The sequence below is a fragment of the Perissodus microlepis genome, chromosome 11, assembly GCF_051167445.1.
Source record: "Perissodus microlepis isolate ML-2025 ecotype Zambia chromosome 11, ASM5116744v1, whole genome shotgun sequence".
Classification (NCBI taxonomy): Eukaryota; Metazoa; Chordata; class Actinopteri; order Cichliformes; family Cichlidae; genus Perissodus; species Perissodus microlepis.
Window position 1 is genome coordinate 24,839,212 of NC_140471.1, and position 17,759 is coordinate 24,856,970.

Here is a 17,759-nt window from a genome sequence, read left to right on the forward strand (position 1 = left end):
TTACTATTACTGTAGTACGTAGCCTATTGATAGAGCTAAATTAATCATATTTAGAATTGTAGCTTTAATTAATGGTAAGACCTCTTTGAAAGTCTTGTAAGAATGGAGACTGACAGAGATGTTGATGGTTTAAAGGACGAAATGACTGAAGTTCGTTTAGAAAGATTGTTACAAGAGGAAAAAGTCTAAATAAATATCCATAGTATTGGCTACAGTGCTGAAAAGAAGGGTTGGATTTTTCCTGTTTTACTCAATCTGTGACAAATAGCTTTACAGAGGCCTTTTTATAGAGCAACAAACTGTGTTTCCATGCAAAGTGAAGATTTTCTAGATTAGTGAGCTCTTTAGCTGAGTTATCTGTTTTAAAGCGTATGTTTGTGGGTTATAGCAGGGAGTCAAGCATCTCTGATTTGTTGGTTTCTTTACAGAGGAGCCACAGTAATCAGGGCCATACACAGTGAGGATATTAACAAGATAATTAAGCTCTGGGAGTAAATTTTGGGTAGCTGTTCTGTATTGTGTTGTTACAAAGCATTAAAGAAGATAACAAAGAAGAAAGCACTTCTTTATATTTTGTTACAGCACTTTCCAAAAGACATGCAGTGCACTGAATTTGTTTTCCAGTGCTCTGTAGTCCATTATTATTTAACGCACTAAGTGTTATTAAGTGTTATTAAAACAAAAGGAGGGTTTTCAGGGGATACTGCTCAACGTTCAGTTTCTATGCTATAAGTCAGGACAAAAGCCAGAGTGTGATTAAAACAGTCAGTGAGCTCATTTACATTTTGAGAGAAGAAAATTGAATCTAATAATAAATGTTGAGGCTGTCATTTTCAGCATCTACATGAATGATCACCCATTATAATTATTGTAACAGAAATGAGAACTGAATGCTATAAAGAGGGCCAAGTGGACAATGGATGACTACAAATAAAACAGTTTTCTTGTATTTTCCAATTAGGGTGTGCAAGGTTAAGAGTAAAGCTTTTGAATTAATTTTTAGTTGATTGATAACCTAGAGACAGATTGCTGCCACTCCTCCTCAGCCTGTGCTTCAAGGAGTCTGATGCTTGATGTGACTTTGGGGTGTTGAGTCGTTTAAACTAATAAATTATGCCTTAGTAAGGTTCCTGTGAGGCAAAATAAATCAGTATTTTATCCATTACTAACCATTTTTATAAAGTAAAAACACATGTTAATACTTTATAATCACTAGATAATCAGGTTCCAAACAATACATGATTTTCCTTGTTTCCTAGTATACGGTATATTTTTAAAAAAAAAAATATGGTAAATACAATTTTAAGGCCCATGTCTGCAAGAGAATACTTCATTTTTTAATGTCATTTAAAACATTTTACTGGATGTGTCATTAAAAAACTGTTTGAGTCCCGTAGTGCCAGCGTTTTATGGAAACAATTGACAAAAGCTCACTAAGCTCACAGAAATACTAGCCTGACGGCACTCCAATAGTGAGAGTGAATGTGAGAAGAGGCACAAGAGAACAAAATAATAACCACTAAGAGCTGAGGAGATAAAGGAAGACAGGAACAGCTAGATTACACGGAGGTGAGCAAGATGTTAAGCATAGTCAGTACATGATGTTCTCTTTGAATAAAGTTTGTAGACATGCAAGAAGTCCCATTTTCAATGTTATTAGTGCGGAGTATCTAAAGTGATGGGAAAATAGATGTGAAGCTACAATTATTGCACTGAAGTGTATTATCATTTGAAAATGATTAAGTGGGGCTATTTTACTGTGACACTTTTTAAGATGTTCAATTTGATAAACGTCCTGATGTGTCAGGTGTTTCCTTTGCTGGGTTAACTCAAACCCAGCAAAGTGTCTCTACTGATATTCGCCAAAATAACTGGTGTATTATGTATGAATTTTGCAGCTTATCAATACCATGATGGATCACTGTTGCCACTCCAGTGGTGCTTTATCTCTCCCTTCATCTCTCTTTTTCCTCACCTTTTTTCCACCTTGCAGGTGGGCTTTCACCCTGATCATCATTTCCTCCTACACGGCCAACTTGGCGGCCTTCCTGACCGTCCAGCGGATGGAGGTTCCCATTGAGTCTCCAGACGATTTGGCCGACCAGACGAACATCGAGTATGGCACGATCCACGGCGGGAGCACCATGACCTTCTTTATGGTGCGGCTCCGGTTGTGCTTGGGTTCGGAATTTGGGAATAATTATATGTGTGCTTTTATCCGTGTTAAATATTTGTTTGTGTAGCTGTTTGGATTGACTAACTCCCTAAATCGCTCTGATAGCAATTCAGGAAATAGTTGTTCATAAAGTTTTCTATGCATTTGTGTGTTACATGTAATGGACCGCAGTGCTTCTCTCTTCATTGCTGAGAACGGAGTGAACGATTATCCTCATATTTGCCACTCTGTCTCTGAGTTTCTCTCTTGTTTTCTTTATGGCTGTTTGTGTTTGTGTTAAGTGGCTGACTGCCTGTGTTTGCTTATGAGAACGCTACCGGCATCTGTGTTGACATCTGTGTTTGTCATAGTGTGGGTGTGCGCATGTGTGTGTGTGTGTGGGTCTTGTATTTGTGTGTGGGTGTGTTAGTATAGAGGAGTGTGTGTAGGTGAGTGTTTAAAAAATGTATTTGTTTATATGTTTGTATACATGGTAAATGGCAAAATGCCAGTTAGAGTTTATTTTTCAGTCACTAGTGTTCGTCCAAATGGCGGATATAAGAAAGAATGGTGTGTGTTTGCCTACATAAGCCAGTTTCATTGCCACAGTACATTACCCCACTCAATACCTAATCCACACACGCATACACAATCTCATTGTTGTACACAGATGCTACCATCTATACTCTTTTCCTTTCTTCTCCCATACAAAGAGATACTACATGTAATTGTACATTTAATCCTGTTTTGGAGCTTGCCATTTTTTGTTAAGTGCTGAACCACCTCCTGTGTGCCGATTTACTTCCATCTGTATGAAAGATGATGCATCAGCTACGCTGTGAGCAAATAATCTGTTGCTTTGCTTCACTTTCCTTTTTTCTCCCTCCACTCTCCGCACTGCTTTTTCCCTCTGTTTGCTATTGATATTTTTACTCTGCTTGCCATTGTTCACACCTGATTTTCTCTCCTGTGTGTACTTCCCTTCCCGTTTATCTTTAATGCATCTCTTTCATATTCCTTCTTGTCAGGGAAACTTGTATATTCACCTGTAATTACTGCTGAATTGCTGTTGTTGTGTTCCTGTTTCCTCTGCAGAACTCAAGGTACCAGACCTACCAGCGGATGTGGAACTACATGAACTCCAAGCAGCCTAGCGTATTTGTGAAAAGCACGGAGGAAGGCATCGCCCGTGTGGTCAACTCCAAGTATGCTTTCCTGATGGAGAGCACTATGAACGAATATCACCGTGGCCTGAACTGTAATCTCACACAGATCGGAGGCCTGCTGGACACCAAGGGTTACGGCATTGGCATGCCACTAGGTAAATACTGCATTACAAAAAGTTCATGCAGCACCTGATAATGTATTACCTACTTTAAATATTTCTGTACGCAGAGAAATGTCTTAAAAATGTATCTCATTGATAACTTTTTTAATTGCTCCAAGACTCCAAATATATCTATAAAGTTATGAAAAAGCAACTGGGAAGCTAGTAGAGATGTAACACTGTTCCCTTTTTGATAATTACAGACATTGCTGATGCATTTTAAAGCTGTTTCACAGCTTGTGAACTAAAAGAATAACATGATGTAGTATTTAAAAAAATTATGCATGCAGATTTTTAGTTTTAATTATTTTGAGTGGTTCACGTTAAAATATAACTGATAAAATGCAACAGGTTAACATTTCAAATCCCCTTTAATGTACCTGACTTGTGACTTGAGTTGCATCCATGTCATCAGCTAATTCGATGTTTGCATTAATGAGCAGTTGAACAGGTGTACCACATAAAGTGAAATACTGTGACTGAGCATCTACAACAGAGACCAGGCTGCTTAATCATAAGTGACAAGGAGCTATCTCGTTTCTAAAATTATACAATTATTTGACAAAAAGAAAAAAAAAACTCATTAAATGACAGCGTGAGAAGCATGAGATCAATTATGCTAAATAGACACATGTAGTTGTCTGTGATTTGTGAGATTAGACCTGAAAATTGTCTTGTACGTGGTCGGTTTATTTTTTATCTGTGGGATTAGCAGCTATTTCAAATGGAAGTAACGTGCATACAGTTAATTGCTTTTCCACTCACGTCCAGCGCTCGTGAAGCCACTTTTTAGCACTTAGATGAGATTGTCACTGAATCACAGTAATCTGTTCCTATGAAGAGGTCAGCCATATCTCACTGTCTATTATTGACCAAGGCTGTGGAGGAATGGAGAGAAAAAGCAGACACAGAATAAAGAAGGAAAGACCACAGACGTGAAATTTCTTGCTGGGAATTAGATGACAGATCTCCTTAAGGATATGCTATTAAAATCTTATTAGGGTGTCTACAGTTGCTGTTCATCAGCAAGCTGCTTGGCAACCCACCATAACCTCTGTTCTACCTTTTCGTGTCCTGTGCGTTATAACTTGTACCTGCTTTACTGGGTTGTCTTGCTGCATCTCTCCCAGCCTCCAGCTTTCTCTGTCTCCACATAGAAACATGGGAAAGTGGTGGGAGGTGATGCCAAATTTATATTGCTGCAGTCATTAGTTGTCCTGATTGAAATCGTTTTTTTTTCTGGCGGGAGGTTGGTGTTCTCCAGCAGTGACTTAGCGAAGGGGGCATGATAATCACTGAACAACTGTCAACACTTTCTATAGAGACTGTTTGTGTGCAGAAGGCCTATCTAATAAAAGCTGCCTGTTGATTATCTTCACAGCTAAATACCATTATGCTAAAGAAAACATATTTGTCATTTGCACAGATGGAACCTTTAAACCCTCTAAATCTGGTCCAGCATATCTGGTTTGCTGCATACTTTGTATGCTATTCAACCAGCTGCTGAACCACTGTGTCCGTCTAGTTGTTATCTTGCTGTCTATCTCTCACTAATCCTCTCTTTATTCTCACCATAAGATCACTTCTAGCCATCTCCAAGCTGCAGCGGCAATTCTCTTTTTCTGCTTAGTCTCTTTAACACTTAATCATTTCATGTTTTTCCCCTTTTTCTGAAAAAAAAACAACAACTCTCCTGTCTGGTCTCTTATGCTGCACCTTGCCCACCACTTGCTCTTATCCTGCCTTCTTGTTTTTTTTTCCAGGATCTCCATTCAGAGATGAGATCACACTGGCCATCCTCCAGCTGCAGGAAAATAACAGGCTGGAGATACTAAAGAGGAGGTGGTGGGAGGGAGGCCAATGTCCCAAAGAGGAGGACCACCGTGCCAAGGGTGAGTCGACCGCAGCTGTCTGCCTCCGTTGCCTCCTTCTCTCTAATGTCCCCAGTAATAGTCTCCCCACTCTCTGCTACCGTCCAGCTAATGGCTAATGCCTAACCTAATGTCCTTGCGAAGGGTACTTAGCACAATCTACTTTCCCAGATGTCTTCTGTTTGTCTCAGGTGGTGCATAATGTGAATTTTATTGGAGACAGTGTATCTGTTTACATGTGTGTATTAAGAGTGTGTATATGTGTGGGCAAAGCTTCTGCATGAATGACAGAGATGATGAAAACATCTCTGCGTTTATGCCACTGATGTCAGATGGAAATCTCTTTTAAAAATTATTTTGCTAACAAAATGCTTCAGTTCAGGCATTTCAGTATTGTTACACTTTATCAGTGCAGTTTATCTCAAACCCTTCAGGGCCCTATAATTCTGTTTGTCACTCAAGCACTTCATTCCAGGCAATTTAAATTTGAAACTCAGATGAAAGAGTACTGAGCAGTGATTTAGGATTACACTCACATTAAGTTTTTGGTTATTACTGTGGGTCAAGCTGTAGAAGATGGAAAGTCTAGTACTTTCCACAACGCAGCATGGTAGCATCTTTGTTAGACCACTTACTTCCAGCAGATTATCAATTAGAAAATATGAATCATGCAAAACTTACATTATGAATATTATGACAATTAAGGTGTTTTCTGATACTTAATCAACAGCTGAAATAGAAATCTGTACAAGAACAGTAGCATCAAGCTAGAGTCTGGTTAGCTTAGCTTAGCTTAGCATAGCGCAAAAAAATAGAAGATAAAAATAAGCAGCCTGCGACTATCAGCAGGTTTAAAGTGCACACCATTAGTTCTCCCATCACATAGTTAGGTCGATTTGTGTTATTTAACCTCTGTACACCACCACAGTGGATTTTAAATAAAACTGTCAAGATGTGATTGAAGTGCGTAGGGGAGAGTGAGGTAAGATGAGCCACTTTTTACTCATGTTGCCCTGGATGTGAGAAAAAAATGACACAGAAATAGAATGATAACATATTCCTTTATTTCAGGATGTCTCCTTTCAAATGTAATGATCAGAATCTATGTCTGATGACGCTGCCCAAAATAATGACCTATTAAAAAAAAATGCTCCTTTGGCTCAACTTGCCCCAGATTAGGGGTAAATTGAACCTAGTCAGTGGGTAAACTGAGCCATCTTGGGGCAAACTGACCATGTAGTTTTTAAAATGTAAAACTGATCATATTGTGAAAACAAACCATTTTAACAGTTGTAAACCTGTGAGAACAAACCTGGAAACTGGTGGTTTCTAAACAAACCACCAGTTCAAAACCATTTATTCAAAAGAACTATTCAATATTCCAATGATCAAGGTTGCAGGGGAATATGAACTGTTGCTCCCTCCTTGCAGTTCCTCCAGCCTGTTGAGGTTGAGGTAGCTTCTTCAGCACATCCTTGCGTGGGAAAGATGCCTCATCATTTTCCTTGAACACAAACGTGGGTTTCTTACTGCTAGTGATCCCTCGGATTCTTCTGAGAAATCTGGCACTCACTTCGTTGTCTGCAAAGCTGTCAACCAGGCCAATGTAATGGTGGCTCCTGGATTTGGATGCAAATCTTACGATGACAAAGTCACCAACTACCAGGTCTGAGACATCTGGTTCACTTCTTTCATCGCTGGAACTGTCATACTCAGAAGTGTCTTCAAATGGGATGGGAACATCACTCTCCTCAGAGCTGCTTTCCACTGCAATTTTTGTCTGGGTTTGTTTCCTCTTCCACATTCCTTGCTTTTTGTGGATTATTTCTTTTTTGCCTTTCAGTTTATTTGTCCTTTCTTCATGGGCTCTCTCAATTGCCTGCTTTTCAGGTGTATCAGTCAGGATTCGTGTCTTCACACGCTTTCGATTTGTTTGTTTCCTGGGCTGCTGACTTTTGGGTAAGGGTAGAATATCAGTGGGAGACACATATCAAGCATGGTTGGGGTCACTTCGTGAACCAAATGCATGTACAGGGTCTGGTGAAGGTAGCTCAGCAGAAAGAGAGGCTGAAACCACAGGTGCAACACCTTCAGCGGCAGGCTGCTGCTCCAGGTTGGGCCTGTCTGACACCATGGATGGCTCAAACTCTGCATCAGAGAAGATATCTCTGTTGTAAGGGAAAATCCCAGTGGCTCTAAATCCCGAGGAGATATTTCGTGGTGTCATTGCTGACATGAAAGCATCATTCACACAACCAGCAATTTGGTATATGCTGGCAGTTTTGCCTGGGTTGGACCTCATCCAGCCATCAAGAGCTCTGTTGTAATAGGTTTTAAATGGACCATACACACACTTATCCAGAGGCTGAAGGCGATGGGAAGTGTGGGGTGGAATTGTGAGCATTACAATACCACTTGTTTTTGCTATGTCCAAAGCCTTCAGTGAAATGTGGGCTTCATGGTTATCCATGATTAGCAGCAGTGGCAGGTCAGGGGAGCACTTGGTCTGCTGAACCAGATGTTCAAGGAACACAACAAAGACATCTTCACTGATCCAGCCTGATCTTGTAGTGGTACCAATTGATCCCGGAGGTGCTCCTGCAATGAAGTGGTCTTTGTATCTAACCCTTGGGAAGATAAACATCGGAGGGACTGCGTTACCAGTCGGATTGACAGCACAGACTACAGTCACCAGTTCGCCTCTTTCAGCAGATGTGATGGAGCCCACTTGTTTTTTTCCTTTTTCTGCCACTACCTGCTTTGGTGTCTGTACTGTTGTTACACCTGTTTCGTCAACATTAAAAATCATGTTTGGGGGGAATTTATACCTGTCAAACAAAAAAAGAGCAATGATGATTAGTTAAATTTTTAAGTAAAGCAAAAAATGTTAGCTGAGAGTACGCATATTTATTCACTTAACTGTTGTTTGTAGTTGTCATAAATAGTTATTAATGTTTTCAATTAGATAACTTCTGTTACCTGTCGATCACTTTAGCCAGATTGTCAAAGAACTCCCCAACTGTAGTCTTATTGAAGGCTGTAGCTCTTCCCAAAGATGTTGCCTCAGGCATACGGCAAGAGAGATGGTGGCGTGCCAAAAAATTCTTGAACCATTCTTTACCTAAAAAATGTAATGGTAAAGTAGTAAACTACACAAAATACATTAGTCTGTGCCAACCTACTGAAATGTTGTTTCTTGCACTTCCTACCGGCTAAACCTTTCTCTGTCCAGTTGCTGGGAGTAGGAATGTTGTTTCTGCCTGCCAATTCTAATGCCAGTTCACGGCATTTCTTTGGGGAAATGCCATGGAACTGCTCTGCAAGCTTCTTGATATGCTCTGCTAGCTCCTTCTCCACCTCCTCAGAGAAGACTCTCTTTGCTGAAGCTGTTCCACTATAGCCAACCGATTTGACCTCCTGTGTGTCCCTCTTTTTAATATATCTCCTGAGTGTTGACCTGTCAATTTGTCTTTCTTTAGCCACTGATCTTATGGACTTTCCTCCCTTGACTTCACTCGCTGCCCTTTCAATCTCCTCCAGGGGTGTTGAGCCCCAGCTGGTCTTCCGTCTGTAGGTCCTTGGCATGATATCTTTTCTATAATAGTTAACATATGACAAATACAACAAAAGGGTTCAGTATACTGAACTAAAATACTATTTAATAAGTCAGAGCCTTAAATAAATTTCAGTGCCTTATGGTGGGGTAGGTTGAACCATTGGATCAATTTACCCCATAGCCTTTGGCTCACTTTGCCCCATAGCCACCATTTTGAAAAAAACGGGCTAGCTTAGCAATTTAGGCTAATCTTTAGAAAACTTCTTCAGATGATATTATATTTTAGAAACCCACCAACATGTATAATATATCATTTTAGACACAGATACATTTGTTTTAATATTACAGTCAATTTACCTGATATGCAGAAATTTTACTTTGACAAGCAAAAAACATTTTTTTGTGTAATACAGACTTACCCCTTCTCTAATGTGCTCCTCTTTAATATAGCAGGATGGAAATGATGAGTGCTTCCTGGATTTATGGTCACATGACAAAACATGTACACAGTTACCTAGATACAAGGGGTGGTTCAACTTACCCACTGGCTCATCTTACCTCACTCTCCCCTACTTTTAACTTCAATTCATGTGGTTTAACAAGACATTTAATGAGTATTACATTATTTGTTTAGAGATTACAGCAACATTTTATATAAAGTCAGTCATTTTCAGAGCCTCAAAATTAATTGGACTAACATAATTTGAAATACAGGGACTGTTTTTAATACTTGGATGAAAATCCTTCAAGCCATTGACTGTCAGAAATCCATGGATGTCATCAAATTCTGCATTTCCTCCTTCAAAGGGCTCTCCCAGGCCTCTGCGGCAGCCACTTTCACTTGCTGCTTGTCTGTGGGTGTTTTATATTTAATAAAAGAATGCTCTGTTTGGTTTAGATTAGGTGACTGACTTGACCAGTGAAGAATAAACCCATTTCTTTGCCTTGAGAAATTCTTGGGTTGTATTTTCAGCATTAACTTGTGAAGCACTGCCCGATCAATTTTGCAGCATTTGTCAGAATCTTTCTTTCTTTCTTTCTTTTTGCTCTACATTTTTCTTCCTCTCACTCTGGCACAAGTGAATCTAAGTTTTCCCTTTTAAACGATTTTTTCCAGATATCTACAGACTCTTTATTTGTTCTGTGGAAAATACTAATCTGGCCTTCTTGTTCTTGAGTGGAAATACTAGTTTGTAGCTTATTGTAAATGCTCTGTATTTGCATTCATGAAGGTGCCTCGTAATTGCAGACTTTGACAAAGATACACTTACGTCCTCGCGAGTGTTCTTGGCTTTGTTAGATGTTATGAAGATGTTTTTCTTAACCATGGAAAAAATACTGTCATTATCCAGCTTATTTGTCTTCTGTGGGTTTTCAGGCCCTCTGGTGTTGCAGAGCTGACCACTCCAACACCAAAAGACAGATTTAATTCTTCTTAAGAATGTATCAGATTTTTGATTCGGCCACGCCTAAACTTTTTGCTCTTTATCTAGGTTTCTTTTTTTTTTCAGCACAGCGATGGCCTCCTTGCACTGACAGCTCTTCAGGCTCTATTTAAAATGACATTGAAAAGCTATAAAATGCGAATTCAACACTTTGAGCCAATGTCAGATATTATGCTTCTTTTAACATGAAATAATGAGGGAAATAATAATGTGGCAGTGTACAAATGCAAAGGTAGAAAAATTGTGTCTTTGCCCATTATTGTCCTCAGCGTTTGTACTTGAACCTTGCCGTACACTGTTCTCTTCTCTACATTCAACTTAAATTGCACGTCTTTTTGTTATTTTGTTCCTGTTTTCTTTAGTTATTTTTCATCATTATCTAAAGTGAGAGCCTAATGATAGTTGTAATAGTTGGTGCTGTATGTGGTACAGATGGCAAAGTCTCTTGAGGCAAATGAACAATTAGTGCACTGATAGCAAAACAAGGCAATTTTGGCCTCATTTTTTTAGGTTAATGATTTTAAAAGTCAAGCTTTTTCACCGTGTTTTATTATAAATTAACTTAATTGTTTTCAGTTAATGAGTTATGTTTTACTAACCTCATGTTATTAAGTTAACCTAAAAAACAATTATAGAATAGAATAGCCCTTTATTGGCGATGTACATGTACAATACCATTATGGATAAGTAACCTAACCTTGATATGTTTTAGTCCCTTTTGCGCAAAGGCCCACGGCATCAGGATCTGCAAAATTGTAATTTTTTTAATTCAAAGTTTAATTCACAGCATTGTACTTTTAAACTGAGCCAAACTTCATTCTCACCAACACGGCAGGTCATCAACCCTGCAGCTCACTTCCCTTAGAGTATCACAGCTGTAACAATCTAACATGAAAGTAAATGAAACACAACCTCGGTGCTTTAACAATAACAGTAACAAACATCAAAAACAATGTCGTATTACATAACATGCTTAATATTTCAGCTCTCTTTGCTGACACATTCACTCATGTCTGGGCTTTAAGCCCAGACATGAGTGTTCATGAGGGTTCATCTTCCTTCCTAGTCTCGTTTTTGATCGTATGTACAATTGTTTCTATTTATCATGCACAATTTTGAGCAGCTGCACATTAATACTTTCCTATGATCCTTCATCACGTGCACTAACTTAATATCAGAATGCACACATTCAGATTGAAATAATAGAAATGAGTACAGTGAAGTTGTAGTTTGTGCTGCTTCCTAATCCTAAAATAGTCGAATATAATCATAAATCTATTCAATCATTTATAAATAAAATTATATAAGTTAAGTAAGAGACAATGAATTATAATTGCCAGAAGTGCTCCTTCAACTATGTCTTTTTTCACTGTGCTTGTAAACCTCCTTTGACAATAAACAGTTGCCCATGATGATGCATTTGCGCACGTATGTGCTAATCTTTGTCTCCTGTGGCCTGTTGTCAAGGTCTGGGCATGGAGAACATTGGGGGCATCTTCGTTGTGCTGATCTGTGGCCTCATTATCGCTGTGTTTGTGGCCATTATGGAGTTTGTGTGGTCGACACGCCGCTCGGCAGAGACTGATGAGGTATGCCCCCATACCTGCCCTCGCCGACCCCACAGACACACCCCAGTAGGTTCCCATGGCATCCCGCCATCCCTTTTGATTATGTTATTTGGTGTGTGTCCCTGTGTTGTGTTCGTGTGTGTGTGAGAAAGAGAATGGATGGGTTACTTTTTCAGCTTTTGCCTCCATTTGTATGTGTTTGTTTGTGCCGTAACATTCAAGGTTCACTGTGTTTTGTGCATGTGAGATGAGAGGAATGTTTAAGTACGTGGCTCTGACCTGCTGTAGCGTTCGAATTTTACGACAGCTAGAGAATCTAATCGCATGTTCTGCCTGTTTTTATTTCACTGTGCCCTTTTAGTGTTCGGTGTTTAACAGTATGGCAGCAAGTGTTTGTGAGCTAAACATGATAGTTGGATAAGCAATATTGAGAAATGCCAATATTTGCTTGCATAAAGAAGTAGTGTGAACTTTTTTCCCTGGCATTAAATGTCATGATGTATCTTCTTTTACATGCCTCACATGTACGCTGGTATTCTTCGTTTCCATTGTTGTGTGTATTGCTTCTCACTCATGTCATTGTGCGTCTCCCTCTGTCTCTCTCTCTCAAACGCACACACACACACACACACACACCCACGCACACACACACACTCTCCTCCTGTCATACGGCCATCAGTGTGTGTTCTCCAATAACGAGTACTGTTTCTGTTTATGTGAGCACATGACTTTTTATAAATCATGCTTTCATTGAGAATGTGGTTGGCCTGCAGTGGACACGTTGATGCATTTTGTTAGTCATGTGTGCGTATCGCAGTAGTCATGCAGCTGGAATGATGATGGTGGATGTGAAAGTTTGGTTTAGAATGTGTTTATGTGTGTGTGTGTGTGTGTGTTTGAGGCTGTGCACAGTTGCTGTACGAGTGAATGCTTCTGTATTTGTGCGCCTGAGTGTGCCGGCCTGCCTGTCCGTTCATGGTGCCATAATGAAGTGCCCATAAACTAAACATTTTGCTGTTCCGTGTGTTTGGATTGTAATAACTCTCTCTGCTTCTTGGATATTCTCCCATCTCTATCCATCCACACATCCTTCCTATGACCTCTCCATTTATTTTCAAACCATCTTTCCATTTGTTGGTCTCTGCGCCCTCGCTTCTCCTGCTCCTTTTTGTTTACCATGCCCACTGTGTCTGTTCTGCCTTGTTGCCGGCTTGTTCTTTTTGTTTTGCTTTTCCTTTCAATTTTCTTGTTCTCCCTCCGCTCTCCTATTTATGTACTGCCTTACCACTTGTCTTGTTCTGCTGCCTGCCTACTTTGTGTCTATGGCACCTCCTCCCCTGCCTTTGCCTCCTTTCCTCTTCCTTCCCTTCCGTCTTTCTTCTTTCCTCCCTCCTTCCGTACGTCCTTTAGGTGTCTGTCTGTCAGGAGATGATCACAGAGTTCCGAAACGCCGTCTCCTGTAAAAAGAGCTCTCGAATGCGCCGCAGACGGCCCCTGAGCAGCTCAGCAGCCTTGCGTCACCCTACCCGCATTGCTCTGGGGGCCCCTCGGCCCCTGCGCCTGGTCCGGGAGATGCGGCTCAGCAACGGCAAGCTGTACAGCGGAGCTGGCCCCCTGACAGGTGGAGCTGGAGGGGGAGCTGGAGGGGGAGCCGGAGGAACGGGGCAGCCAGATCTGGGCCCTGGGCCCCAAAGGATCCTAGACGATCCGCTTGGAGCCAACACCACCCCACCTCCACCTGCCCCCACCCCTGTGATGCTGCCTGCGCGCAGCTGCACCCACGTGAGGATCTGCCAGGAGTGCCGAAGGATCCAGAGCCTGAGATCAGGTAGCAGTATAGGATCAGCGTCAACAAGAATACCCCCTTCATCCGCCCCCCTGCCCCGGATACCTCCACCCCCACCCCCATCCTCGTCCAATACAGACAGTGAGGGTGGAGGCGTGCCCAGCCCAAGGCGACTACATCACAGCCCCCCAGCTCATACCCCTCGACCCATTCCACCTCCGCAAAGCAGCAACACCTCAGACCTTCTTGGGGACCAGGACTGAGGAATGAAGCGGGTGAGGTAGAGGGGTGAGATATATGGGTGAGGGACATTTGTGCTGCTTAGAAAAAACACTGTTTCCACTGATCAGATTCATCCGAGAACTAAAATGTTTGAGATGAGGGAACAAAGGAGTAAAAAAAAAAGAAAAAAAAGAAAAAGGAGTTGAACTCATGATAAGGCCAGCCAACACGGAGAGAGAACGAGAAGAAACATGGGGGACCAAGACTTCATCCACTTCAGAACTGAAGACACAGAGAGGTGGTCATCGGTTAAGTGTTTGCATTTGGCTAAGAAGAACAGTTCAGTTTGGATAAAAGAGAGAAGAGATGCACATAACCACGCGTCAGTGCCCGCTGGCCTCCTTTTGTCTCCTTACTCCCCTCTCGTGTCACTTCTCATTTGAGGGTCCTGGTTTTCTTTCACGGACACTTCACTGGAAGCTAACCAGCCCTTTACTGAAATGAAGCCTTGCTGGTGGACATACTGTATCTGTATGTGGTTTTAAAACAGCAACTGACTTCCAGAGAATTTATTCCTGATGTTTTTTTTCTGTTGTCTTTTTGTTACCATTGTTCTAAGTGGGAATTTCAGAGTTAAATAACAGACTACGTGTGACAATATGGTGGATTATAACATACCAAGACACTTGACAACAGCTAATTGTGTTCGAGAGTTTTGTGCCCCTCCCTGTGCCCCATAGCTGCTTTTTGGATGGGATTGGGGAAGCTGGATGAAACGACTTCAAGGCAACGTAATGCAAACGGTAGCAGAGAAAACTGTTGGTCTGCCTTTCTTTACACTGTGTGTGCGTGTGTGTGTGTAAAATTTGTGCTTCCTGTAAGTTTGTCCGTAACTGCTCAAAACGAGGAGAACCGTGTACCCAGCAACAGCTTCTTTCTACCAATGTTAGATATTCAGACACAAAAAGGGAGAGAGAGGGAGCGAATGAGCGAGCGAGCAAGAGGCTTTGAAATGTGAAATTAATGTCCCTCGTTATCCTGGGTAACGCTTGCCAAGCCCTTACTTCTTTTTCACCTCTGTTCACACCATGTAGACAAGATAGAGAGACTGGGCGAGTCAGAGACAGAGAGGCAAGATAGAGACGAGCAGGAAAAGAGGAGGTGGAAAGAGCCAGAGAGTTAAAAAAGGACACTACTGAATTTGAATAAGAATTCCCTCACTGAACTACTTCCATTATTAGATCTGTCCTGATCTGTTAATTCTGGGCATCTTTTAAGGGGCTTGTTAATGCGCCAGCAGACTATAAATGCGGCTTCCTCCCATCTCTCTGTTCGACAGGCTATCTTGGCCGTCCACAGCAGCGGCTCCTGCCAGTATGATAGACTCAACACAGCCTTGTCAATACCGTCTCAAGCTTTTGATCACCTAATTACTCCCCTCAGTGGTTGGGGACCCATTCAGGAGGGGGTCGAATGCAGGGAAACGCGCTGATAAATAGATGTAGAAGAAATGTTTTTTCTCTCTGGCTGGGAAGCGAATCTGTTTTAATTATGTTGTTAATGTTATAGCCTTACAGTTTTGTGAAACTCCAATGAAAACAGACTCTAGTGTACAAGCAAAGTGTGCCTAAAGGGAGAAATACTGGTGGGTTTGCATGTTTTTGCCTTTTTGCTTTAAAGCTTGTTTAGTTTTTGCTCAACATACAAGACCTTTTAAGACCAGCTTCAACCACCAAACAACTGTGGCACGAAAATCAAGACATACAACAGTTATCAGTCTGGATTTTTTAATTGTCAACAAATTGCAGTTCAACTAGGGGACATGTTCCTTTGTATCGACCCTGTTAAATACTGACTGCAACAACCAGTGCCTGAAAATAGTCCCCCAGTAAATATAGCCTTTACTATTCTTTCTCCAACATCTGCTAAAAACTGCAGTTCCCAGCTGTGTTGCCTTTTTAAAATGGGACTGCACTCCGTGTTTCAGCGGGAATATAGACATTGTTTACTAATCCTCCATCTTTCTCTGTTTGTGGGCACTACCGTCGTCGTATTCACTCAGATGCAGTGTAGTGCTCGGCCTGTTGTGGTCTAATGGAAAAAAAAAAATCAGACCAGCTTTATGTCAGCAGTAAATCCAATTATTTACATGAATGCGAGAGAGGCAGCAGGCGTGTTGTTCTCCTTAGATCAAATATAGGCGTAATTAATTTTACACGCTGCCGCGGTATAGCGTATGTATACCTCTGCTGAACAGTTCATGTTATGTTTGCATGATTAATGTAGACATATTACTCAGAATGTTAATGTTCCATTATTATCATGTGCAGCATTTGCATTTTCTACAGGTCACTGACTCGATGTGCATTGAACCTGTTGCCCAGTCAGTTCCCAAATTAATCCCTGCTGAATGATTCTCTACTTAGTGGACTGGGGGCGTTCGATACACCCACTTAGTTGTGGTTAGTGTACTTACAGTGACAGTTGTAATAAAGTCTTTCTGGAACACCGACATTCAAGATGTAAGAGTTAGCAAATGCAACGGTTATAGTATAAGACAGCATCTGTGTTTTGTTATTGGGTTTCTTCACAGATTGATTTCCTGACAGAGTTTATGAATGTAATGCTTTAGAAGCTGATTCCTAATTATTGGAAAACACAGTGTCCCCGCTCCCTGCCCGCATCAGTATCTTTCTTTTTTGTCTCCCTCTTGCCCGTAGTTTGGAATTGCCTTTTCCAACGTAAAGATGTGTCCCCTATTATCTTCCAAATCCCAACTGCAGCATCCCATAACCAGCAGTAATGCTAAGTGTGTAAGACAATGTGCAAAGCCACCAGTTCACCCTTTACAAATCCCTCAGAAAAATGAAGGCATTGTTGTCTAGACTAACACTGCATTGCTATATAATGTTATGCATTTTGCGGGGAAGCAGGTTTGTTGACACTGTTGTGCTCCAGATAACGAATGATAACATTGTTTGCACACATTATGCCGTTTCTCTGAATGATTGCTGTCAGCAGAAGCAGGCTTGATTTGATGCCTCTCTCTCTCTCTCTCTCTGTTTACTTCTGCCTTTGTGTCCAGAATACTGACAGGAGCGAACCTTTTTCACAAATCTTTACAGCACACACAAACAAAAACACACTCATCCGCAACGCCTTCGTCTCCGATTGCTTTGTTGTCTAAAGGCTGTAAACCCACCGGTTGTTTGTTGTTTTCAAAGTTGTCTTCTGAGTTTCTTTAATGACTTCCATGGTTCATACAAGCTCCGGAAACCTGATGTGTGACAGTACCACACAGCCATCAAGTGGCCACAAACAGCTTTAAGCCATCAGCTGAAAGCATTTACAAGCTGCAGTGCATTACCGTGGAGAAGCGAGAGGAAGGTACAAGCCCTAAAAAAATACATTCAAAAAAAAAAAAAAGCCAAAATATTGCTAGTGTTAATCTAAATGGGAAGGGAGGGTCACAAAACAGATCCAGTGGGATGTCTGAACATTCACTCCACGAAACAAACATTTGTTTACTTTTATGTTGTTTTCTTTGGTATTTTTTCATATTTCTATACTAGTGCTAAATGGATTATTAAAACTAATGACTATTATGATGAAATTGTTATTATTACTATTGAAGACTAGAGGCTCTGTGGTGTGCGTGTGGGTGAAGGGTGGAGGATGGGAGGTGTTGGGATGAAGGTGAAATGATGTTCTTCAGAGACCGCCCTGTTGTTCAAACCTATAGACACACAGACTTCTTTTGGAATAAAAATATTCAAACAGTCCCACAGTGGTACGTGTCTTGGCTTTTTTTAATAGAAAGCTCACTGAT

The 17,759-nt window shown here is 41.0% G+C and overlaps 2 protein-coding genes across 5 annotated transcripts in view; one reads left to right on the forward strand and one right to left on the reverse strand.

Annotated features, from left to right (window-relative positions):
- The window catches only part of grik5 (glutamate receptor, ionotropic, kainate 5), a 96,854-nt gene extending 79,142 nt beyond the window's left edge, over nt 1-17,712 (forward strand). Inside the window, exons 16-21 of one of the 4 annotated variants that reach the window (XM_084943532.1) lie at nt 1,994-2,159; nt 3,251-3,476; nt 5,246-5,374; nt 11,822-11,988; nt 12,602-12,638; nt 13,333-13,474. In XM_084943532.1, the coding sequence (XP_084799658.1) occupies nt 1,994-2,159; nt 3,251-3,476; nt 5,246-5,374; nt 11,822-11,988; nt 12,602-12,638; nt 13,333-13,385 (778 nt within the window). In that variant the 3' untranslated portion in view covers nt 13,386-13,474. Of the gene's footprint in view, nt 1-1,993; nt 2,160-3,250; nt 3,477-5,245; nt 5,375-11,821; nt 11,989-12,601; nt 12,639-13,332 lie in introns of all 4 variants that reach the window. The other 3 variants (XM_084943533.1, XM_084943530.1, XM_084943531.1) reach the window with 3 other exon arrangements.
- LOC146377966 (uncharacterized) lies at nt 7,344-9,323 on the reverse strand. The gene is made up of 3 exons (XM_084944277.1): nt 8,563-9,323; nt 8,333-8,474; nt 7,344-8,181 (listed from the first exon to the last, which is right to left on the reverse strand). Exons 1-3 carry the CDS (start codon nt 8,936-8,938, stop codon nt 7,344-7,346), a joined length of 1,356 nt encoding a protein of 451 aa, XP_084800403.1. The 5' UTR covers nt 8,939-9,323.
- Nucleotides 17,713-17,759: the final 47 nt, after the last annotated feature.

Excerpts from the sequence above, each read along its gene's own strand:
- LOC146377966 (XM_084944277.1), bottom strand. The coding sequence starts at position 8,938 with ATGCCAAGGACCTACAGACGGAAGACCAGCTGGGGCTCAACACCCCTG. Across the intron at positions 8,475-8,562 it reads GACAGAGAAAGGTTTAGCCG|GTAAAGAATGGTTCAAGAAT; the intron begins GTAGGAAGTGCA and ends TACATTTTTTAG. Across the intron at positions 8,182-8,332 it reads CTGGCTAAAGTGATCGACAG|GTATAAATTCCCCCCAAACA; the intron begins GTAACAGAAGTT and ends TTTGTTTGACAG.